Raw genomic sequence first — 25,511 nt, 5'->3', positions numbered from 1 at the left:
GGGGGGGGGGGTGAAAGGCTCATTTTCAGTGCAATAAACTATAGCAAGTAGGACACTTTGCAGTCAACAAGATGTAATAACAGCACAATTCAAAGAAGATAATACAAACACCTGCTTGAGTATAACATGTATTTACCTTTAAACCGGAGACGAATAGGCCGTGATGAATAACAGCACCATTTTCCAGATTGATATTTATAATCCAATCTGCTTCATCCATAAAGACCACTTAACAGCCTCAAGAAACTTATCATTTTTCCGTAATGCATTGATTAGGTTAGTGTAGGTTATTCGATCAGGTTCAATTCCATTTTTGCGCATTTCCTTGACCAAATCTACTGCATGTTCAACCATTCCAGCAATTCCATAAGCCTTTATCAATGTGTTATAGCTGCACAAATCAGGTCCAATTGATCCTGATTCCTTTAATTCTGCCAGTACATCCGAAACTTCTTCAATCCAACCTAGCTCGCCATAAATGTTTATCATAATGTTGTAAGTGTAATGATCAGAAGAGTGACCAGATTCCTTCAGTCTTTCCAAGACATTACGGAATTTCTCCATTTGTCCTTCTTTCCCATAGGCATCTAACATACAATTGTAGGCTTCAAGAGAAACTGAAAAGCCATTGAAGTGCATTTTCTTGACAGTTGATGACATATTCTTGAAGTCTTTGCTTCTCCCATATGCAGCTATGAGAGTGTTGTAAGAGATAACATCAGCCAAACCACACTTTTTAGCCATTGAAAAAACCTCTCTTGCTCTTTTGAAGAGTCTGGATTTCCCATATACGTCAAGCATGACATTGAAGGTGACTGTATTAGGTAAGAATCCACGTTTAAGCATCTCATCGAAAAGCCTCGAAAGCTCATCAACTGGCAGTGCACGGGCACAGCAGTTTATGACACAACTGTACATTTCCTGATCCCAGATGACTCCTCTTTTCACAAGTTTGTAGTAAAGATCTGCCAATTTGTCCTTCTTGTCACATCGCTGGTAGATCCGGAGCATATCACGGAGCAAATATGTGTCTGGAACAATGTTTTTTTGTTTGTCCATATCATCCAACACAGAGCAGGCTTCTTCTAAGGCTCCAGATTTCATATACATCCTTACCACAACACTGAAAGTTATTGTGTCCAATTTGACATTTGAATTCTTCAACATTAGATAAAGCTTTTCAGCTTCAGCAAAATTGTTGTTTGTACTGTAAATGTCTATCATAGTGCATATTATATGTAAGTTAGGCTTATCAGATTTTGGCATACAAGTGAACACTTTCACAGCATTCTCTGGATGCCCAAAATCTTTGCATGAGCAAATTAACAAATGGTACAAGTTGTCCTCAAATAAAGCATCCTTCCACTGCTTTTCCCGTAAGACTTTTAACGCATCATGTATCATGCTGTTTTTCACATAAGCCATCACCAGACTTGAACAAGCTATCTGGTTTCTCAAAACATGATCATATAAAGAACCTCCCAAAATTGAAGGAACTTCATGAATGAGTTCAAGCTTCTCATATGCTTGCAAAAGAATGCCAAGGATGGTTGACTTTTCGCCGCCAGTGTGCATCATTTCCTCAATAGTTCTAACAACATCCACTTCGTCTCCATGCTTGACTTGTAAATTTAGTATTGTGTACAAATTAGACGAGCTTGGCTTGTGTCCAAGTCTTTTCAGTTCCACATAGTATCTATTTGCTTCCTCATAATTGTCTGTCCGACCCCACCCTTCTATCATAGACCTGTAAGTTGTTTCATCAGGATCCACTCCAACCCTTTTAAGGTCACCAAACAAGCGTTGTGCATCAAGCATGTTGGAAATCTTCCCATATCCAGTGATCAATGTGTTGTATGCAACTATATTTGGCGAAAAACCAGCTTGGTTCATGGAAGCTAAGACCTGCTCTGCCTCGAGTAACTTGCCTTGTTGACAGTAAGCATTAAGCAGAACCAACCAATTCTCTAGATTCAGAATTACTTCATCTTTCCTCAAAAAGCCAATGATTTCTTCTGCTTTATCATACAATCTCATTCGCGTATATATCGTCAACATAGAGGAATATGCAGACTGGCACATAGTTTTGAGATTCCTCATCATTGAAAATGCAAATTCTGCTTCCTCAACATGCCATCCTTTCTGATACAGAGCCATTAGCATCCCAAAAGTTGCTATATTTGGCTGAACTCCATTTTCCAACATCATGTGGAACCACTTAGCACCCAACTCCACGAGCCCTTTTTTATGACAAGCATAAATAAGGGTATTGAAAACTTGATATGTAAGCTTACAACCCGACTCCATACTCATTTCCTTAATCATTCCCTCCGCCCCATCCCAATCGCCACTTCTCCCCAAGACACGGAGTATCAAATTATAGGCAGTAACATTTTGTTTTAACTTCCCATTTTTCCTCATCCATCGGAAAAAACTCAACGCTTTCCCATCATCACCCCTTTCGAGCTCTTTCAATATTGCATTACACTGATCTAAACTCGAGTCAGACCCGATATTCTCATCATCAAAATCAACCCCATTTTGGCTATCTATCACATTCTCATCACTATTTACATCAAACACAATCCTGGGATTTTCTTCCATTCCATTTTTCCTATCTTTCAATCTAAAACTAGACCTATAATTCGAGTCTTTGGGTACCTTCTTCACCCTCCTAAATCTTCTCCAAACATTAAACTTCCCTTTCTGAGAATCCCTCCCAAGATTTGGTCTTTCAGTAACAAAACTCTCATTTCCTAACTCACCTTCATAACCATCAACCCCGTCACCATCTAAACTCAACTCAGAAGTCTCTAATTCCTCAGTTTCTAATCTTGAAACTCTAATGTGCTTCACATTACAAAATGGGCTAACCACAAATGCACCACCACCCAAAAATGAGGGAACCCAACACTTAGAATCAGTAAAGTTCAAAGCTTTTACTGTGCAATTAAGTTTCTTGGATTCCCATGAACTATCTACATAAAGGGGTAATTTCAAAGAGGCCATGAAGCAGAGTGGCCTCAAGAAAAGCTGACAACTTCAGCATCAACTCATCAAGATTCCAAATTTATTAAAAACAAACTCAAAATTTAGCTAAAAGGGATTGGTGGGGAGTAATCAAGATTCAAAATTTCACAAAAAGCAAAATCAAAATTTAGCTAAAAGGGGTTGGAGGGGGAGTTATCAAGACTCAAAATTTACAAAAAACAAAGTCAAAATTTAGCTAAAAGGGGTTGGTGGGGAGTTGTCAAGATTCAACACTTCACATAAAGAAAATCAAAATTTAGCTAAAAGGGGTTGCTTGGAAGTTATCAAGATTCAAAATTTACAAAAAAACAAAGTTAAAATTTAGCTAAATGGGGTTGGTTGGGAGTTATCAAGATTAGAGTTTTGAGGGCTTACCTTGAAGATTAGGCAAAAAAAATGAGAAAAAGGGGGAAGCTTTTTGAGAGGATAATGGGAAGTTGAAATAGTGAAGCAGTGGAGTGGAAAATTTTGGGATTTTGATTTTGAGAGTTTGAGCTAGTGGTGATTGTTAGAAGATGACATGGAGACTAGTTGCAACATTCCTTTTACCCTTTTGTCTTCTTGCTACTTGCTAGTAAATGGTGTTTTTCTTTTTATTGGGAAAAAAGGGGAAAATTAGATATTTTTTATTTTTTTAAAAAAGTGGGATACGAGAAGGGATTGCAATGTGGGGAATCGAACCCTCACCAATAAGGTGAGAGTTTAGGTAGCCAACCAACTGAGTTTAGACACTTGGTTGGCCGTCAAAGTAGTTACATTCGTCAATTAGATATACCTTTAATATATATTATTTTGCATAAAAATGTATGTTTGATATAAAGCAAAACTATATACTAAGGTCTATTATTTTGATGGACGATTATTTTTGTCAAAATGGATGTTTTATGTATGTTATACAATGATATACAACAAACATATGTATGAATGGCTATTATTTTGATGGACGATTATTTATATCAATTTTTAAAACTAAAACCTTGAACCCTAGACCAAATGTATTAAAAAAGATTAACCTAAGTTTGGATTATTATTATTTTTTCTGCAATTTGGGAATATGAATTTAAAATCACTAGTAATGATATAGCAGCATGCATGGACAAAATTAGTGTAGAGTTTGTGGTTCTTGCTAATTTTATATTTAAGTTGGTGATTTTTGTTATAAGAAAGACATATAAATTAGTTTTCCTTTTTTATGATAGTGATAAAATCATGTATGAGCTTCTTCTGAAGCTAACAAACTAGTCCATCATAATTTTTCTCAAAATAGTCCAATAACATTATCGAGTCCGAATTCAAAAGAATTACTTTTTTCAACAAAAAATATGAACATCAAGAATTACTTATACATCACAATCTTCTCTACATATAGGACACGTGTTATTTTCCGATAGCCACGTAAATAAGCAACTTCTATGAAATATATGTGAACAAGGAGTAATCACGACAACGGATTTTTCTTCAAAAATCTCAAAACAAACCGAACATATATCTCCCAATTCAAAATTCATAACATTCTCCTTTTCCAGTTTCGTAATCTTCAATCCACTTTTCACTTCTATGAATTCTTGATTTTTCCCATCAAAAGCCTCAATCTTATTATTAAATCCCTTTCTCTTGGTCAGAAAATCCAACAAAGTATCCAAAATTTCTTGAACATTAGGATCATTGAAAGTATATTCTACTTCAATTACAAGAATATTTTGCACTTCAATTTTTCTCTTTTTACTAACCCCAACACAAGATTCTTGAACCCCATCAACTTGTAAACAAAATTCGCCTTTGTCATCATCATGATCATTAATGAGTGTTTCGTACAAATCAGTTAATCGAAATTTATAAATATCATCACAACTTTTTGAGGAGATATCAAATCTTCCACTTTGCATGTCAACATCTATAGCCACAACAATTTTGCTAAACTCATCATCCACATTACTCAAAAAGTTCAAATTTTTACCAAAGCTACTCGATAAATAATTATAAATTGCGTTAGCTAAATGTGGAATCGTGTCTTTAAAGAACAATTCCGATAACCTTAAAGCAAAATCAATACTTTCAACAAATTCCTCCGGAGTTTCACAAATCTTCAAAGGTTGAACACTTTTCTTGAAAGTTGTCTTTTTTGATTGTCCTCCACGATTTTTAGAGTCACAAGTTCGAGGTCTAACGATCCTAATTCGATTCGTTACCCTTAAAACTAAAAACCCAAATCTCGATGAAGATCCTAATTGGTGATGATGAATAATAACACGATTTTTAATCATGTTTTGCATCCAATTAAACACCCTTATTTTAATTGCCTTGATACTTTCACTTTGATATGCCATTGTTTGTTTTCTTGAAAATATTTTTTTTTGAATTAAAAGTGAAATATATATAGAGGTAAGACATATATTATTACAAGGAAACTTATTATAAATAACGTTTTTTTATTTGGAATAGGAGAGATTTAATACCATTCCAATTTAAATTAGGAGTCCTTTTATTACGTGGTTTTATTTATTAATTCAATCTATTTTTAACCTGTTCAATTTGTTGGGTACATATTTTATGACCACATAAGGAAACAAGTTTTATTAGGTATATAAACAAATTATAAAAAATAAAAAATAAATTAAAACTTAGTAAAAGTTGAACGACTTGAATTATAATGTTGAAAAGAATAAATAATTTTAATTATTTAATAGTCGAATGCCAATACACATTTTAATATATTCAACGTAGTCTGTATTTAAATTATGATTCTTAATAGCTATTAAGTATTAATATATATTACGTACTATTTTTTATTACCAAAGAAAAAAAGATACGTTTTAGGAAAAGTTTCCTATTTGTTTTAAAAAAGTGCCATAAACAAACTTACCTTAAATAGGATTGGGATTCTTATTTCCAACTAAAAAAAAGAAAAATCACTTCTATATATTTGTTTTTGCTCCTTTTAAGTCATCATCTGAATTGAATCGACTCATATTGATAACTCTACGAGTTTGATATAATGGCATTCAAGGAAGAAAGTGTCAATCCATCTATTGTTCTTAATATTTCATCCCATGAACAACAAAATCATAATGAAGAATGTTGTCCTAACAATTCTTGTTGTGGTCAACTATTCAATAATTATCCATATTTAATAACTTTTCTCTTTTTTTATTGGTTGTTTTTTAGTATTATGTTGTTTTACATTATATCTCATGAAATGTCTTTTCCCAAATTTTCTATTGAATCAATCATACTTCATCCATATTGTTTCGTAATATTTCATATCGGTTGTTTTAATGGATATAACATTTGTATATATTATTTTTGTTCTCTATCATTACATAATGCCACACATACAATAATTTTATTTTATTTTTTTGACGAGAAACAATACAATCGATTCAAACATTGTATTCATCAAAATAATACAATACATTATGAAACGATAAGTAATCACCATCCAAACAAGGTGTAGTGATCTCTTTATATTGTTGACCTTATTTTCACCAGACAGTAGTTGTGTTCTGTTTAAGTTTATACAAAAGTTGTTGAAACAACCTCTTACATACATGGATTGCGTACAATAAACTCATGTGGTCCGATCCTTAGCTTCCTTGAACCATGTACGTAGCGGGAGCTTAGTGCACCAGGCTCCCTTTTTTACCATCTTCCTATCAAACAAGTAAAAAGAAAACCCTTCCCTAAGCATCCACCACTTGAAACTTTCACTCTCAGCCATCCAGAAATTCTATCTGATTTACAAGTACTGAAATTCATGAAGCACAAACATAGGGATGGCAAGAGAAGTAGAATTCATTCTCAAATCATATAAATGCAACACAACTTTGGTTCCATTTCATACTTGCTTTAGATGATAAAATCTTACAACTCATAAGCGTGGCATCGAGTTTTTATAAAAAGATCACAAGCTAAAGATAAACAAGCATCAGCTTGGAAAAAGAAAAAGAAAAGCAGAACTAAGAGTCACTAATTAGTTCCAAACTAGGCATAGATGTTCCTGTTAAGAACGACTTGACGAGAGTGAGAGCTTGTTTCGGTCTATGCAGAGCAACTTCATGTCCAGCACCTCTTACTGTAACAAATGTCAACCCTTTGTACTCCTGAGTCCATCCTCCAACCTGTTTAACGCATTAATGGTATGATAGTAGTTTGACGTGATCAGAATTGATACTAAATCAAGAAATAAGCAATTGCAGAGCTATAGACAGATTGAATTTGAGGTACTTCTTGAAATATGACAAAAGTGAGCAATGAAAATACCTGTCCATCATCATACCAAGCGCGCCAAGGAGCAACAGTTGGCAATTTTAGAGCATCTATGCTGTAACGAGTTGATGTAACTGGGATCACAGCATCTGTGTCTCCACTGCCATAAAATTAAACAAACAAACATTCCTCGCAGTATCAGCATTTTGTCAGCTCACATTAGTGGTAAAAGTGCCTATAATATTCTGAAAAAACGTTTTGAGGATCGCGCAATGATGTCTGCAAGCAGTCTTGAGTATATATCAAAGCTTTTAGATTCTATGTTTCAATTGAAACCAAGTTTAACTTTCTTATCATACTTCACCCCTTAACATCCTCAACATAACTACTTATCAACTTTGTTTGTAATACTAGTTTAACAAACTATTGGGAGTTTCAAAGTTCCCTCTCTCTTTCTCAAAATAGTAGGTTATTAAACAATCGGATGAGCAATAATTGGCATATAGAGAATGTTGTAGTTTGTTAAGCAGGTTTAACACTAACTTAAATGAATACCATCAGAATTGTGAATGTTGCGTACAATTCTGCTTGAAACAAAACGAATACTAGCATTCACTGACTTATTTTTTACATCCTAAAATCGCAATGCTTGCCAACTTATCAAGTCAATGTGAGAAGAGAAGGAAAAGCTTAGCATTAGGATAAAAGCATACCTAAAAACCCAAATACGAAGGCCTGACTTTATCAATTCACGATAGACATCCAGCACTGACTTGGGAGAATCCTTCCAACCGCTGGATACTTCTTCACTGCAAGTAGGGAAAATGAGTAAATACATAGCTCCTACCTAGTATATGACATGTACAATTGAAAGACAAAAGGGGCTAGCTCACTGATTCGATTAGCCTACACAATAATGCATTTTCCATTTTGACTCATATATAATAAAGACATTGCATGAGATCCCCTTCAACATCTGTAAACCCCCATGGACTTTTAGTTTTTCCTTTCTTTTAGAAGGCAAGCAGCCCTCAACATTTCAAACCAACCATCATCCATTTACACTTCTTTTTTTTATAACCATGGTGCCCGGTCAGCTTCCACACTCCTCGACTAATACCACGAGGTACCTGCTAACTCCCAAGTCCCACCAGCACATGTATCCACCAGAGCTTGGTTAGATGGGAAGAAATCACCTAGTGTTTTTTATCTCTATTGGGACTTGAACCTGAGACCCCATGGTTCTCAACCCATTTCATTGACCACTAGGCCGCACACTTGGTTGCCCGTTCATTTACCGTTCTTATCCTGTAGTTTTTATTTTGTTATGTATGGGGACAGCAATGAAAGAAAAGAAAGAAAATCAAACGGAAGTGTAACTTGCTGCTGAAGAAGAGAAGAAACAACGAGGTTGCTGCTTTTTTCAGTGAGCAGGTGTTGGAAGAGAAATGAAAATACCTGCAAGTTACCCATTTGAATGATGAGTTTCTCTTATCAACATGAAGAGCATTCTGAACTTCAGGAAGATTGAAGTAGATTTTCGAGTGTTGCTCTGTACATGGATCATAGCTTCTTCTGAGATGGCCTATACTCTATTTAAAGGCATAAAATTTTATCAGTGATCAAAATAGTGATAAGTAAATCTTTTTCAAAAGTTTAATTTCAATCATTTTGAAGCAGCATGTTATCCAAGTTTAGAATCACATTTTCAATCAAATTTAACAGGTATATACTGAAAACGTCGCATGTTGATAGCATCTCAATGATCCTACAGGAAAAAATGGAAAGTAATAGAAGAAAGTGTGATTAAACCATTACCATTCCAAAAAATCATGTTTACTCACTACTCAGACAATGAACACTATAAGTGAATAGAGTTAAAACTTTATAACTGAAGTTAACGTGGGAATAAAGTTCCAGTCACTTACATTGCTCTTTCTGAGCAAGTGGTTTAGTATACTAAATTTGGCTGTGCATGCTGGAGTGAAGATGCTGTAGCTATCAATATTTCCGATTTCTTCATTAGCCTGTTCAAGAATCTTATCACACTGCTCTGAGGGTCTCAAATATGATTGATCGTGGCACAAGGCATTCGCCTGCTTGTATGTTTGGTCAGAAATCATTCCAGCTGACCACATAAATTGAAATAGTCCCAAGTAATCATTATAGTCATCAGTCAAAGCATTTCCAACCTGCAGCGTTCATTACCTAGTGTTAGTACTATACTACACAAATGCAAATGTTTTGTCTTTGATAATCTTATATGTATGTGTGCTTTGGGTTGAGAAACAAGCGTGCATACCATGAAACCTTTTAAGTTGATCACTTGCGTCTTTAAGCCATGGTTGTGCCTCACAATAGCTTGACTTAGCTGAGGAACATAATGCCCTGGTCCACAACCACGAATAAGTAAACCACAGTTGTTTCAGTAATTGAATGAGCTACCCAAGATAACAGCAACAAACCCAGAATAGTCCCACAAGTGCGATCTGGGGAAAGTAGAGTGTACGCAGACCTTACCCCTACCTTGGCAGATACAGAGGTCATTTCCAATAAACCCTCGACTCAAGCAAAGCAAAAATACAAAATTTATGAAGACATAAGCAGTAACAACAGCAATACAGTAAGAAAATAGAGGCATATATAAGAGACAACAAGTAGTAAAAGAAAACTAAGAATGAGAAATACTGAAATAGTGAAATGAAAAAAATACCAAAAATAATACTAATACTACTACCAGGAGAGACGAGACACAAAACTATTTACTACTAGCCTTCTACCCGAATCCCTGACCTCCACAATTGTTGCTTGTATAAATCCTATCAAATGTTGAGAGGCTAGATAATTGCTGACATCCAAACATCTTTAAATATTAGAAATAAATCATATGAAGAAAGATCTTTCTCGAAAACAGACAACAGGCAACAATAATTCAATGCCTAGAATAGGATTAGAGGCTGTATGGTGAATTGTCAACAGACAACTTGAAATTAATCAACTCAAAGGAATGCTTATACAGAAAGAGGGAGAATATCAACTAGTATATCAAGTGAAATGACATGATACTCCAGAAGTCCTCTTGCTTCCTTTTTCCTTTTAAATTGTCAACTTCAATTTTCTCTGTTTGAGACAAACCAGAGGGCATGAATATGTACTGTCAATTAGAGCAGCGAACAAATGACGTCAATTAGTGAGTTGTAAGGCAGTAAAGGATCTTTATGACTCCATCTATGTAATAAATATACAAAAACAATCGAATTCCTGGAATGCTTATGGATTTCCTCCATAAGCATAAATCGACATGTAATTTCATCTTGATGACCAGCTACTTATCAACAATGCACCCGATATATTTGGCCACCGTCAATTGACTAAGGGATCTAATCATATTGCACTGGATACAGCTAACCAGTAAATGTTCGAAACCTAAATCTCACAAGTAGATTAGAAAAATAATATTACCAGCATAGCTCTCTCCTGAAATATAAAATTCTCTTCCTTTATATTCTGGAAATCGTTCAAGCCACTTCAGTAAAAATACAAGGGAGTCCGCAGCTGTAATGCAACAACAATAATTGAAGAAAATTTAATACATGTTTACAGATATATACGGACAATAACCTAAAGAAAAGCACTCAAAAGGTCATATGACTACCTGTCCGAGTGTCACCATTGTTGAGATGATCAGATGAAGTGTTTGAATAGGAATAACCAACTCCAACAGGCGAGTCGAGAAATAACACGTTTGCAGCTGCAGAAACAGATAACTGAGTCAGACTCCATCCTGATAAGTTCCTAAAACAATGCTTCAGAGAATTATGTCCAAAGACCAAATGTATACATACTTCAGAAGCAATGTGCCTCGGGGTAAAATTGTCGAGTAAACATGGAATATCTGGTGAATTTCTAACCTCTATTGTTTGAAGAAACACTGGCTTCCTATAACTACTTAAGTCAGACAAGGTAAAACTGGGTCAAAGAATCCGTACATAAACTAATCTGACTAGAAAGTGAAACCATGCTCCATCAATGCCTAATGACATCATTTTCCCGATACAATAAGAGTAAAATCCATCTTTGAACACCAACAAGAAGACAATTGTATAGACCGCAGTACTAGCTAAAAGAAGTTGATACTCAGTCGCCCCCTCCTCCCCCCAAGAAAGATATTAGTCCTTTCCCTTAAAATTTACAAAAAAAAACCATTACAACAATCAAATGTAACCACAGCAATAATCTCTTTGGTATCACACCAATCGGTAAGATACCAGAGCAAAAACAATAAGCCTTGATTCTCCAGTGACATAATTTAAGCTTCCTCTCCAAAACGAAATTCGTTTTGAACCATTTACAACCACATGTGAAATCTAAGAACAACTATAAAGTTTGCCCATCACTTACATTCTATGTTTTGACACTGCTAAAGTTTTCTTCTTAAGGTTGGACACACTGAAGTGAATCCCATGAAGTGGGCACATGAATGTATAAGCATATATTATACATCTCATAAAAATGTTATTTATGACGAGCATGCTTAGAAAGGTAAAATCCCTCAACAGTAGAATAAGTTTTTATAGCAAAAAGAAGGGGCATTATGAAACATACCTAAGTTCCAAGAGTAAGGATTCCAATAGAGGGTCTTGCCGTCTTTCTCAATATGAAAGGGTCCAAGTTCCTCAGCTAACCCAAAGGCAATCGACGAACATCCTGGACCTGTAAGAACCCATAATCAGTAATAAACAAATCATTGGCACAATCAACCACATTGAACAACCATTTTATTGGAGGAAAATGATCATCCAACTTCAACCATATGGGAATTGATGACTCTTCAACACTGACAAAGCCAGGAATTTTCATAAGGGGATTCAGAAGTAGCAATCTTTTAACCCCTTTGCCACTTCACTAGAATTTTCTCTTATGTCAAGAGGATTCAACAGCTTATATATAACCGAAAAACGAATTATTTATTGTCCTATTTGCACATTACTATTTTTCAACCTAGTTCTGCCATTACTCTTTAATTTTTGTTATATACAATAAAACAATCAAACAAAGACAAGCTCAAAGAGAACAAGAAAATGTAATCAAACAAAGAAAGGGCATAATGTGCAATCTTTTAACCCCTTTGTCACTTCACTAGAATTTTCTCTCATGTCAAGAAGATTCATCAGCTTATATATAACCGAAAAACAAATTCTTTATTGTGCTATTAACACATGTATAATTTTTCAACAAAATCCCCTCTTTCTTCAGCCTAGTTTCACCATTGCTCTTCAATCAGAGGCGGAGCTAGGTGGGGCTTCATGGGTTCGGACGAACCTAGTAGCTTTTATGTAGACCCTATATTTGTACTAGAAAATTAATTAAATATATATGTATATTAATTTGTAAACCCCTAACAACATTAATTGACGGTTATTAACGAAATTTAGAACCCCCAAACTCTTAATCTTGGTTTCGCCTCTGTCTTCAATTTTTGTTATATACGACAAAAGAATCAAACAAAACAACAAAAACCAACAAAACACAAGCCAAAGGAGAATAAGAAAATGTAACTAGAATGCAATTGTAAAGATATAACAACTGAGACTACTCAAACTCAAAAGCTAACTCTTGATGGGAGGATAATCCAAGTCCATATAAACAACCACCATTCCATTCCCCAACCAATGTAGGACTCTAACCCACTCGAACACTCCCTTCACGCTCAGGCCTAATTGAAGCATGGACCAGGAGCCCCTGAAACCATGTAAAGATATAGGACTTGAACCTAACTCAACCCTAAAAGCTAGCAAATCACTTGTCCATTCCCAAACCAATGCGGGACTCTAACCCACTCTAACAAACAAGATATATATAACCGAAAAACGAATTCTTTATCGTCCTATTAGCACATTATATTTTTTCAACAAAATCCCCTCTTTCTTCAACATAATTTCAGTACTGCTCTTCAATTTTTGCTATATACAACAAAAGAATCAAACAAAACAACAAAAAACCAACCTAACACAAGCTAAAAGAGAACAAGGAAATATACCCCTCCGTCCCAATTTAAGTGTCTTACCTTACTTTTCAATATGTCCCAAAAAGATTGTCTTTTTACAATTCCAACATTGCATGTGACAAATTTAAGACCACAACATTCAAAAATCTATCTTTATTTCTTAAACTACGTGCACAGTCAAACTTAAGATACAATGCAAACAAACAAAAGAAAGATTAAAACTTTGGGATGAGCTGCAAACCTCCATTGAGCCAAAGAACAAGAGGCTTTGAAGATGGATCATCAACAGCTTCAAAAAACCAATAAAAAAGAGCTCTTTCAGATTCCTCATTTACAGTAACATAACCAGAATAATGTGCAAAGTTCACATTAAACCCTTGACCAGGAAGCTTAGAAACTCTGTCTAATAGTTTTTGTGCATTTGGGGTTACAGAAAAACTACCAGAAATGAAAAATAAACCAAGAACAACAAAAACCCAAATGAGATTTAACATTTTCTTGGTGGAAATTTTTATTAACTGGTAGAAAAAATGAGGATAATGGGGTATATAAAGATCATATTTTTGTCACTTTTTTAAATATGGTGTCAATTATGATTTTGTTAACGTAACGATTAGATTTGTTGTTGCAGTGTCGTGCACATGATTCATGATTTCCTTTGTTTGTTTGTCTCAAACTTTTTACCTATTTCTATTAATTTTATGATATATGTGTTACTTTTAGAGGGTGGAGTCAAAATTTAAAGTTTATAAATTTGAAATTAATAATTTGTATATATTTAATAAAAATTTTATTATAAGTTAAAGGTTTGAATCAAAGTTATTGAGTTAAGTCGAATCGGAATTAACATACCAACTCGTACCTTGGCCATTTCCTACTAAAAATAGGCACCAAAGTAATTTTATATTAAAGCTAGAACAGATGAGAAGAATATCTAGTATTTACGAGGAGTTTTAACGTGAGATTTCATAAATATTAGGAAAATTTTGTTAAATTTTACAAGCTACAAACGCATAAAATTTTAAATTGGTCCTTACATCTTAAATTATTTGTTGGGTTTCTTTTTTACAGGTTCCTTAGAGAACATTAATTAAGAGAGAATTTTGTGTGTGTTTTACTTTTGTTTTATATCTTAAGCTAGTATCTATGTTCTCCAACTTTAAGCGTGTATAAATAGATATTTAAATTTATTCTAAGTTGAACAAGTAGATATATAAATTGACAATCCTATATGTATTATATCACATAAAACACACACATATATATACATGTTCAACTTTATACAAATTTAAGTATCTATTCGCATACTTTTTTAATATTAATTTTAAACCTATTTATTAACGTAAGGATTGGTGTTGTTTTTTTGTTGTTGTGCACATGATATGCCTGTTTTTGTTTGCTGTGCTGATTAAAAAGCAATGTGGCTTTTATGCCATGATTGTTGCAACTTGCAACCTCCCTTATGTATGATGGAAACGTGTATATGGTGCAATTGGTTCACTAAAAGGTAGGACAAAGATTATTTTTTTTCCTATTATATACTCCGTCATATTTTAGAGGCATAAATACATAAATATATCGTTTTATTTAATATTAATGGTTTTAATTTTGAGTATATGTAAGTATGTAATTAAATTTGTATAAAATTGAACAGATAAACATATAGATCTTACTTGACGTTCTATGCGATGTGGCGTCCCATAAAACATATTATGCCATAAAAATAACCATGTTAAGGATTATTAGCACTTTTGAAATGTAACTAACTGAAACGTGAACTTTTGATCATTTTACTTGTGAATATCCACTAATTTACCATGATTATTACCTATTATTCTTTCGCTTAATTACTGATGTGTTATGTTAAAATTGTACTATTACTATTTACTCCATATTTCACATAGAATGTGCTCTATTTATACAAGTAGATGCATGCAAATTAAGTATAAGAATAGTCTTAGATACTATTTAAACAACTTCCTAATTATATGTACTACAATAGTCTTGTGAACATGTATACATATATAAGAAGTATTATTTTGACCTACGTAAAAGTGTTCAACTGACCACTCTTCACATGTCGTAACTCTACCCAAAACACTGGCATTTCTATAAGTGTCAATACTTAGGTAGCATTATTTTACATATAGAAAAAGTAGTAATATGTGCTATATTGAAACTAAAACATAACATATAACAGAATTGCAGAGACAAACTCCTATAGCTCCACTTATTAGCTAAGTTGCTCGGACTCTCCTACTGCACCCGTGTCGGATCCTTCAAAATACACTATATTTGGAGGATCTCACACACACCCCTCGACATTTTTGAAGAGTCCGAGTAACATAGCTTATTAGACTCCTAACATTTTTTTCACAAAACTACAAGACATTTCATAGAACTCCAAAATACACCTCTCAATGAATCTGCAATAAGCAATTCTCCATCTTTTCTTGAAGATCAAACTGCCAAAAAATGCCCAAAAACCAACTATATATCCCAAACCAACAACAGCAAAGAACCATACTTTCTCAAGTTGATCTTCATCATCTGTTTCCCCTTCATCATTTCCTCCACTTTGTGATGTTGTCGTCGTCGTAGTCCTATCACCAACACATTGTTCCAAAGGAGGACCACAAAGTGCAACATTTCCTTGAAAAATTGTTGGATCAACTTTGGTTTGAAACTGAGTACTAGTAGGAATTCTTCCTGTCAACTTATTGTATGACAAGTTCAAATGACTCAAAAAGTCTAATGTAGCTAAGCTTGGTGGGATAGTACCTGATAACTGATTTATTGAAAGATCTAACGTTTCAACCCAACGTAACTTTCCGATATCTGTTGGTATATGTCCTGTCAAATGGTTCATAGACAAGTTCAAGGTTCCAAGTTTGTGTAAGTTTGTTAACTCTTCCGGGATTTCACCAGACAAACTGTTGCTCGAGAGGTCGATACTGTTTACTAGATAAAGGATTCTATCATAAGAAAGTGTTCTTCCTTTTGCCTCAAGCTTCAATGTACCTTGATATTGTTTAGCTTCTACATCAGTTAGCTCAACCTTGAACCCTTCCAAGTTTCCAAAACAGGACGGGACAGAACCGGATAAGTTGTTTCCTGAAAGGTCTAGTATGTGAAGACCTGAAAGGCTACAGATTTTTAAAGGAATGTGACCGAAAAACCTGTTGTTCCTTACACTAAGGATTAACAGTGATCTCATTGTTTCCCCTAACCAAGCTGGGATTAGCCCTGACAACTGATTGTTACTAAGATCAATGTTGATCATTTTCGTGCAATTTCTCAAACTCAAAGGCAGTTCTCCAGAGAGATTGTTGCCTGAGAGTCTTAAGAACATCAGATAAGCAAGAGAGCCTAGTGAGTGTGGAATTTGTCCGGATAGGCGATTCTCTGACATATCTATCCAGTAAAGATATGGTAGCTTACCCCAGAAATCAGGAACTTGTCCAATAAGTTGGTTGTTATCGAGGGCTAAGGTAGTTAACTGATTCATATCACCTATGCATAAGGGAATTGTGCCATTTAGATTGTTCTTGGAGATATCCAAGTCTCCCGTATTGGGAAGTGCTTCACAAATGTTGAGAGGAATAGGTCCTGAAAACAAGTTATCCCTCAGATACAATGTTGTAACATTAGAAGGCCATAGTGGGAGAGGTCCCTCGAACCGATTGGTGGTTAAATCCACATTGGCTTGAAAGTTGAACTTGAATTTGTTTGGAACTTTCCCTGTCAAGTTGTTGAAAGACATGTCTAGATTATCAAGCTTCAAATCCAACTCTACAAACCAATCAGGTACCGCATCAGAAATCCCCACGGTGTTGAGTATTAGGCTGGTGAGCTCATTCTGATCCTTCAGCCAATGTGGGAATTCAGGACCTAATTGGCATGACTGAATAGTCAAGAATGTCAGCCTGAATGAAGGATTCCAATTCAGGCTGATATCGAATGCCAAGGTAATATTTTCACTAAGTTTCATCCCAACTGAAAACTCTTGCAAGTTGGAAAGATTCACCAAATGAGCTTCAGTGACAATACCATCCCACATATTCTCCGAGATATCCAACGAGACCAACGACATGAGCTGTCCGATACTCGTGGTGATGTTCCCACTCATTTTGTTTGATGTGAGGTAGAATGTCTCCAAAGATAATAACTTCCCTATACTTTCAGGTATTGTGCCTGTCAGTGAGTTATACCTCAGCTGAAGATGTTTCAGTTTCCTCAAGTTGCCTAATGCATCAGGAAGATTTCCTGTCAATTTATTGAAACTCAACTCCAATGTCTCCAAGCTATTGCTTTGGCATTCAGATAACGCATCGATGAACTCGATTATGTCTCCACTGATGTTGTTGTAAGACAGGATCAAACTCTTCAAATTACATAGTTTCCCCAAGCTCCTCTTGAGTGTCCCATTGATACCGTAGTTCAAAGACAGATCAAGATGTTCAAGGAAAGTGAGCTTAGCAAACTCATCAGGCAGTTCACTACAGATACTGTTGGAGCTTAAGTCAAGATACACAAGGCTACTAAGTTTGAATATCCATTGAGGAAATGTACATGAGTTAAAAGCATTGTTGGAAAGATCAAGTACCAAAAGGGAAGTAAGATTTAGTAATGGAAAAGAAGAAGGAATGTTTAAAAGTTGACATCGAGGCAAACGCAACTCCAACAGAGAAGGAACATGATCATTGATTATTTGAAGCCAAGAATTAGCATCTTTACTAAGATCTAAGCCTCCTAAATCAAGAACTTGCAAATTTGAGAGGTTTTTAAGGAATGAAGAGACTAAACCAGTAAAAGATGCACCAGATAGATTGAGATACCTTAGTTCATTAAGGCGACCGATGAATTCAGGTACTTTGATTCCTTCAAAATTGTTCATGCTTAAGTCTAAGTATCTCAATTGTTGTAACTTAAGTAAAGATGGATTAATCACACCTCTCAATTCATGTTCTGTTGAGTATTTGTTCCTAAGATCAATCTTTACGACGTGCCCGGTCTTGTTGTTACATGTTACACCAAGCCATTGGCAACAATCTTGTTGATCAATCCAAGAAGATAGCTTGCCTGAAGGATCTGTAAGATTTTCTTTAAGGTTTAGAAGTGCATTTTTCTCTGTTTCAATGCAAGAGGTGTTAGTAGAGGAAACAAAGTGATGGTTTATGCAAGTGAAATAGAAAAGTTGAGATAACAATATGAGAAAGATAAGTTGAAGTGAATTGTTCTTCATATTTGTTTGTTTGTGAATGAAGGGGGAAGGAACATCTCTTGTCATTTATAGGCATAGTATGGTGGCCGCCTAGTAGTCGTGGTTGAGAATCATGAGGTTTCAGGTTCAGATTCAGCGAGGACAAAAATAGTATATGATTTTTTTCCACCGTTCCTAACATTGATTAACATAATTACTTGGTACATGTTGCTAGTGGAGGTGTTAGATATCTCGTGAATTTAGTTGAAGTGCGTGCAAGTTGGTTATCAAAAAAATTAAGCTAGTATTGACCTAGACAAAAGAAGCATTTGGGAGTAGAGTCTTTGTCCTTGTGGTGTCAAGTCAATAATTCTTTTCTACTTTCACACTAGGGCTTGTTTAGAAGGGCTTATAGTCAATCTTGAACACGACGCTTAGCGTGTTAAACAGACGTCTAGTGTCACACCCCAAAATTTAACTACATTTGACTTTTTTTTATGTGTTTATTTCTTCATATTTTAAATTTCATGAAAAAATTGACTCCGCTGCTAACATAATTGTTGGAAAGTCTTAGTCCTTGCGGTGTCAAGTCAATAAGTCTTCTTGTGAATGGACTCCAACTCAATCACTTTAAAGAATCAATGGTCTATCTATATATTTTCTACATCCACACCTGGGGCTGTTTGGATGGATTTATAGTCAAATCCCGAATGCTATAAAAATGCTTAAAAGTACATAAAATAAGTCAATTCAAACAGACGCCTAGTGTCACGCCCCAAAATAGTGTTTGCTATATGATATTCTGAAAACTGAAAAAGAGTTTTTGAAAATGTTTTGGGGTATAATCAAGTCAATTTATGGAATGATAAATAACTGTAAGTGACGGAGATAAACAATTTAAAATAACAAAAAATTTAATATTTAATAATTGTATCGAGAATGACAGTAAAAGTGGAAACAAGACCATATATTTTCTNTATTTATTTCTTCATATTTTAAATTTCATGAAAAAATTGACTCCGCCGCTAACATAATTGTTGGAAAGTCTTAGTCCTTGTGGTGTCAAGTCAATAAGTCTTCTTGTGAATGGACCCCAACTCAATCACTTTAAAGAATCAATGGTCTAGCTATATATTTTCTACATCCACACCTGGGGCTGTTTGGATGGGTTTATAGTCAAATCCCGAATGCTATAAAAATGCTTAAAAGTATATAAAATAAGTCAATTCAAACAGACGCCTAGTGTCATGCCCCAAAATAGTGTTTGCTATGTGATATTCTGAAAACTGAAAAAGGTTTTTGAAAATGTTTTGGGGTATAATCAAGTCAATTTATGGAATGATAAATAACTGTAAGTGACGGAGATAAACAATTTAAAATAACGAAAATTTTAATATTTAATAATTGTATCGAGAATAACGGTAAAAGTGGAAACAAGACCATATATTTTCTGTTGATATAACTCGCCGAATGATTCTGATTTTTTTTCTATCTAGTTTTTTTTAACGACGACATCTCGACATATTCATCATATAAGATTCATGGTTACTCAGATCGAATAACTATTAGGAAAAAAAAGATAATCCACTATTTTTATAAAATTCAATAATTAAAATAACAAACAAAAGGATTTCGTTATTGGGGAAAAAATTGAAATTTGGTTAGGCCCCCCAATCTATTGTGGAATCACTGTTCTTAATCATGAAAAACATTAAATGGGTCATGCCAAATTGTGGTGGATTTGTTGACAACTTGTCACCCAAAAAAAATGAAGACAATTTAACACTATATGTAGAATTAATATTATCAAATTTATCGGTCTTTCATAATTTTGTGAACAATTAAGTAATACATAGCAAAAAAAAATTATGTAAGGTGAAAGTTGTATTTCAATTAACTAGATTCATAGTCTTTGACTAATTGAAATATCTCGAATTTTTGTCTTATAGGCAAAACTTATATATGACCACAACTTATACCTGATAGGCAATAAAAGTTTTGTCTTGTGGATTTTCTGAAGTAAAGGTTTTTTCTTTTTAAAAATACTAAGCGCGGACTAAAAGTTCAAAATCATCCCTTATGAAGGTCATTCATGTAATTTGCTCTTTGAAACATCTACATAAATGTCTAAAGGCCCATATGAAATTTGGGCTTTAATTGGGCTATATGCATGGTCTTGGACAACTATGTGATTGAGCCCAATGGGCCTGTTCTTTCTTTGGGTCAACTATGAGATTGAGCCCAAATGGCCTGTTCTTTCTTTGGGTCAACTATGAGATTGAGCCCAAATGGCATGTTCTTTCTTTGGGCCAACTATGTGATTGAGCCCAATAGATAAACATTGCACAAAAAGCAGTTAAATAAAAGTTGAAATTTATAAAGTTGTTAAAGATAAGTTGCCTCGATCGATCTGAGAATTGAACTGCAAAAGCCAAACTTCATAACTCAAGTTCGTTCGAATATAGTTCAAATTTATACCTCGAGTCTGAAGTTTCAATTTTGACAATTCAAACTTCTAACTAAAGTTCAGACCTTTAATACAAATTTAGGCTTTCGTATTTCATCTGAAGACGAAGAAACACCAACAATGATAATAGGAGTGATTTTATGTTTGGCAAAATGCTATATTGTAAATAATTTTTAAGAACTAAATATATTTTATGTTTTGGGTAGAAATGCTAGTGCCATTTCTACCCAAAGGTAAGCATCGGACTCAAATCTACAAGCATTGCTATTTGATTGGACGCAAAATTAAAATACTATATTTGACTTATATACTATATTATTAATAGTAAAAAAATTTAAAAGTTTATTTAAAGTAGCAAAGACAACACATTCAAAAATTTAAATTTGAAATATTAAAATTATGAAGGTTCTATAAAAATAGGATCGTGTTTATAATTTTGAATGTCTCAAATTAAAATCATATAATTATTGGGAATTTGTTAAAGTTTTCATTGTCATTCATCTATAAACAATACATAATACATAAATAGACACTACTACCATTTGAAAATATGATTTTAAACCAATATGAGTTGTGATGCAGTGGTGGGACTGCTCTATTCTTAATCAGATGTTTTGAGTTCGAGCTCTGTGTATGGAGAAAATTTTGCTGGTAGCACCACCCCCGAATGGGCCATGTAGAGCGCCACCCAAATTTAGTCGGGGCTCCAATGCGGATACCGAACCGTGTGGAAAATAAAAAAAATAATACAAATTGTGGGAAATTGCTTTGGGATGGCTTGGAGACCAAGTTCTACATGGATTTCATAACTAAAAAAAAAAATCAGATTCAAATTTAATTTTTTTCCAGGCCACCTAACTTTAGCCTTTATTTATTAAATTAAAATAAGACTTTTTATTCAGTTTTGGTCAGAAGTATACTGCTAATGACTCATAATGATCTGTATGAAATTTCTTCATCATTTCTCATATTAAACCTAAAAACTTACAATGTGAGAATGTTTTTATTGGTTATTATTTTAATCAATAGAATTTATTGCATGAATTAATTATACCAAAATTATTAGATCATTAAATACAATTTATAGCTTAATACCATCAGGCCAATTCAAAAATTATATAACAAAATTTGGTTTGGAAAGATCAAATAAATCATGTGATAATAGATGCTATTAAATGGATCTTTGATTACTGTTGTGGGATAGTTGAGATTCTTTCCTCGCTTAATTAGATGTCTCGAATATCAAAGACAAGGCTATAATATCGATATAGGTTCAGACGAATCTAATAACTTTTGCTTAATTAGAATATATATAATTCTTTATATTTCATCTGTTTCATTTTACTTGACTCATATATAAAAAATATATGTTTTATTTTACTTGTCCATTTTACAAATCAAAAGAGTTATGAAACGAAGGGATTATATAGTTGACAAATTTACCTCTAATTAAAGTTTTCTTAAGGCGTGTGTCAAGTCAACATGAGTCAAGTAATATGAAGCGAAGGGATTATATTTTAATTACGAACTGAGCAATCAAAATAAGTTATGAATTTTTGTAGCATATTCAAAACTCAAAAAAAATTAAATCTTAGTTTCATCTTTGGCAAGTATGAGCCTTGTGATTGAAGAATATTTCGATTAGAAGTGTTTCTTAATGGACCTACTATAACGTAAATCTAAATTAATTGAATCAGTAGACATCGAATACCAAATGACAAAAATTACCCTTCTAAACCTATTGACTTATGCAAAAATGACTTCATAGTGTGTTTTTATTGAAACATTCCATTCCATTTTATTTTATTTTTTTCAATAATAGAAACAAAGTACTTGTACTCACAGAGATAAGAAGTGACTTTTCAAACAATATTGCTATTTTTATTTTCCTTTTTATTTTCCTCACATGTATATACATACTCTTGATGGCCCATAATATTTATAGTGAAATTTCTTCACCATTTCCCCACATAGAATCTACAAAATTAGAAATATATTAGTGTAATTAAATTATGCAATATTGGAAATTATATTTTTTTTAAACGGAATAGATCAGTTGATTAACTATTTAATTTTTTTATTTTGTTGGTGTGGATTTGTTTCCACACCTTACAATGACTTCTCCATTTCCCCTTCAGCTTACGCCTTAATAAAAAAAAAGGGACACTTTCCACGAGTAAATCCTTAGTAAAAATTGATTTTTTAAAAATATTTTTTCCATTAGAATTGGACCGTGGAAAAAAAAAATGATTCTTGAAAGTTTTTCGTGATTTCCCCGTTATAATAGTTAGATATAAGTCCTTGTGAATTTTTCTTTAAAATTATAGGAAAACATAACAAATTTTTCATGAAGCTGGAACTAATTTGATTACGATTGGAGAGATTTTATTCATTCTACGATAAAAAAAAAAATTATTTTGGGTCGTGGCCGAATATATTGAATTTCTTTATCCTTACTTAGAGGTTTTGAGTTATACTCTCGAGAATAAACACAATCATGGACCGATAAAGAGCATTTTTCCTTTTTAGTAAGCCTTATGCAAGACGATTTTAGATTAATTAATGTTTTTAAACTGATATTGAATATCAAGTGATATTTTTTAAAAAAAATATTTGTAAAAGGAGGTTTGTGTCCCTTTCTCATTTTTAATACTTTTGGATGCAACAATGTCTCCATCAAATTCTGCATATTTGATATTCCCATGTGAGTAAGCAGCCATGTTATTTTATCTCTACTCAATGATAGTTACTTTTAGAGGTTCTTCATTTCTTCTTTATAACTCTTTTATCCCTCTTTATTCCTTTTTTTTGGGGAGGGGGGCGGGGGCAGGGTGGGGTGGGGTGGGGGAGGGGGTTATTACGAGTTGTAAAAATATCACGAAGAAATATAGCGAGATGGATGAAATATCGTTAATTAAATATTTTGTATTTAAACTTTGGAAATGTAGAAATTCATGACAAGGAAAGATTACCTCTTTAAATTCTATGCAATGTTAATTTGAATGTGTCAGATTAATGAGTTTCACATATTGAGTAGTTATATAAAATGAAAATGTAGATTAGTAAAAATAATTTACTTGAAAATGTCATTAAACAATATAATCATTCACTCATGTGTCAATGATATCAGATGCCGCTTAAACTCATAAAATATTGACAAACAAATGAATCGAAAGTGCAAAGTTCGATTAATTAAATGTTTAATGTCCTTAATCCAATACCATATAGACTAAAATCATAATTTATCAATAATTAAGAGATTAAAAGTGCCAGGAACCCAATATATACAATGGAGTTTTAAATAACTTGACTACTTTTATGGTAGATATTATTTCTTTTGATAAATTGTGGTATATGAGCCAACTTGTATATATATATATTTCGATTAATTTTACGAGGTATATGTTACTTGTCATCATCATAGATATCGGATAATTTTATTCATTGATTTTAATTTATTTTTTATGATAAATATTTCCTTTAAGTGTATTCTTGTTTTTATCTTATAAAAAATAATTCCACATAGTCTATCAAATATATTTATGAAAAATCTTATAAACAAATTAAACTTACTAGAAAAAATGCAAAATAAAAAAAAAGAAAAATATTCCTCATATGTCACCATTATCTTGAAGAAATATTGACTTGTTGATGATAAAGTGAATCATAAGGTTTCAAACACGTAATTAACAAAAGTTTGATTTAGTTTATATATATATATATATATATATATATAATTGGATGCACGTTATAATATAAAAATGGCGTATCGAAATTCCAAGAAGATAACGTGTTACTATATGAAAACTTATAGTATAATTTTTTTTAAATATTTCTTTTAATACATTGATTAGTTCAAGTTAATGAGTTGTCTTATTGCGGAATGAACATGAAAATTTTATTACATTTTCTTGTAAATTCACAAGAACTCATATCTAATTATTAGTGCGATATTCATGAAAAAAGAAATCTCAAAATCCATGGAAATTTTTCAAAATACATGGAAAATTTTCTTCCACTATTTATTTTCAGTATGAAATTTGTAAAATAAAATTAGAATTTTCTACAAATTTATTAGTCGAAAAGGTCCCTTTTTTTTACAAGGAGTGGTGGGATGGGAAACTTGCATCTTATTAATAAAATAAAAATAAAAATAATTAACCAACTGACTTACTAAAATTTTCATAAAAAAGATCTAATTTCTAATATTGCACAAGTTATTTACTTAATATATTTCTCATTTAAGTCATTTTGTAGATTCTATCTGGAAATTATGAAGAAATTTCATACAAACATTATGGGCCATCAACAGTATTTGCATGTGAGAAAAAGAAGTCAAAAAAAGAGGTCGTAAAAGGAAAAATATGTAAGTATATATTGAAACATACGATCAGGAGCTAAAATATATCTTACAAGTTTGATTGAACTTAGTAACTTTAATTTAAATTAGTATATGTTTTAAAATATTCATCAATATATACAAATTATTAATTTAGAAGTCAATAACTTAAAAGAATTAAAATCCTCTAATACATAAGCTTCAAAATTTGGCTCCGTTTTGTTTTATAAAGAATTTTCTTATAACCAGAGGCGGAGCT

At 33.1% G+C, this 25,511-nt stretch overlaps 3 protein-coding genes across 3 annotated transcripts; all 3 read right to left on the bottom strand.

Annotated features, from left to right (window-relative positions):
• Window positions 1-98: 98 nt before the first annotated feature.
• Window positions 99-3,481, bottom strand: LOC125875903 (pentatricopeptide repeat-containing protein At4g30825, chloroplastic). The gene has a single exon (XM_049556966.1). The coding sequence runs from the start codon at window positions 3,007-3,009 to the stop codon at window positions 196-198; it is 2,814 nt and encodes a 937-aa protein (XP_049412923.1). The 5' UTR covers window positions 3,010-3,481; the 3' UTR covers window positions 99-195.
• A 3,317-nt stretch (window positions 3,482-6,798) lies between these two features.
• LOC125876676 (serine carboxypeptidase II-2) lies at window positions 6,799-13,823 on the bottom strand. Its single transcript, XM_049557893.1, has 10 exons — window positions 13,485-13,823; window positions 11,842-11,949; window positions 10,892-10,987; window positions 10,699-10,791; window positions 9,539-9,624; window positions 9,165-9,428; window positions 8,695-8,828; window positions 7,950-8,045; window positions 7,291-7,396; window positions 6,799-7,148 (listed from the first exon to the last, which is right to left on the bottom strand). Exons 1-10 carry the CDS (start codon window positions 13,735-13,737, stop codon window positions 6,987-6,989), a joined length of 1,398 nt encoding a protein of 465 aa, XP_049413850.1. The 5' UTR covers window positions 13,738-13,823; the 3' UTR covers window positions 6,799-6,986.
• Window positions 13,824-15,564: 1,741 nt separating this feature from the next.
• On the bottom strand, window positions 15,565-17,411 carry LOC125876587 (receptor-like protein EIX1). Its single transcript, XM_049557798.1, has one exon. It carries the CDS (start codon window positions 17,370-17,372, stop codon window positions 15,597-15,599), a length of 1,776 nt encoding a protein of 591 aa, XP_049413755.1. The 5' UTR covers window positions 17,373-17,411; the 3' UTR covers window positions 15,565-15,596.
• Window positions 17,412-25,511: the final 8,100 nt, after the last annotated feature.

Source organism: Solanum stenotomum, chromosome 9, assembly GCF_019186545.1.
Source record: "Solanum stenotomum isolate F172 chromosome 9, ASM1918654v1, whole genome shotgun sequence".
Taxonomy (NCBI): Eukaryota; Viridiplantae; Streptophyta; class Magnoliopsida; order Solanales; family Solanaceae; genus Solanum; species Solanum stenotomum.
This window is presented reverse-complemented; position numbering and strand designations above follow the sequence as displayed.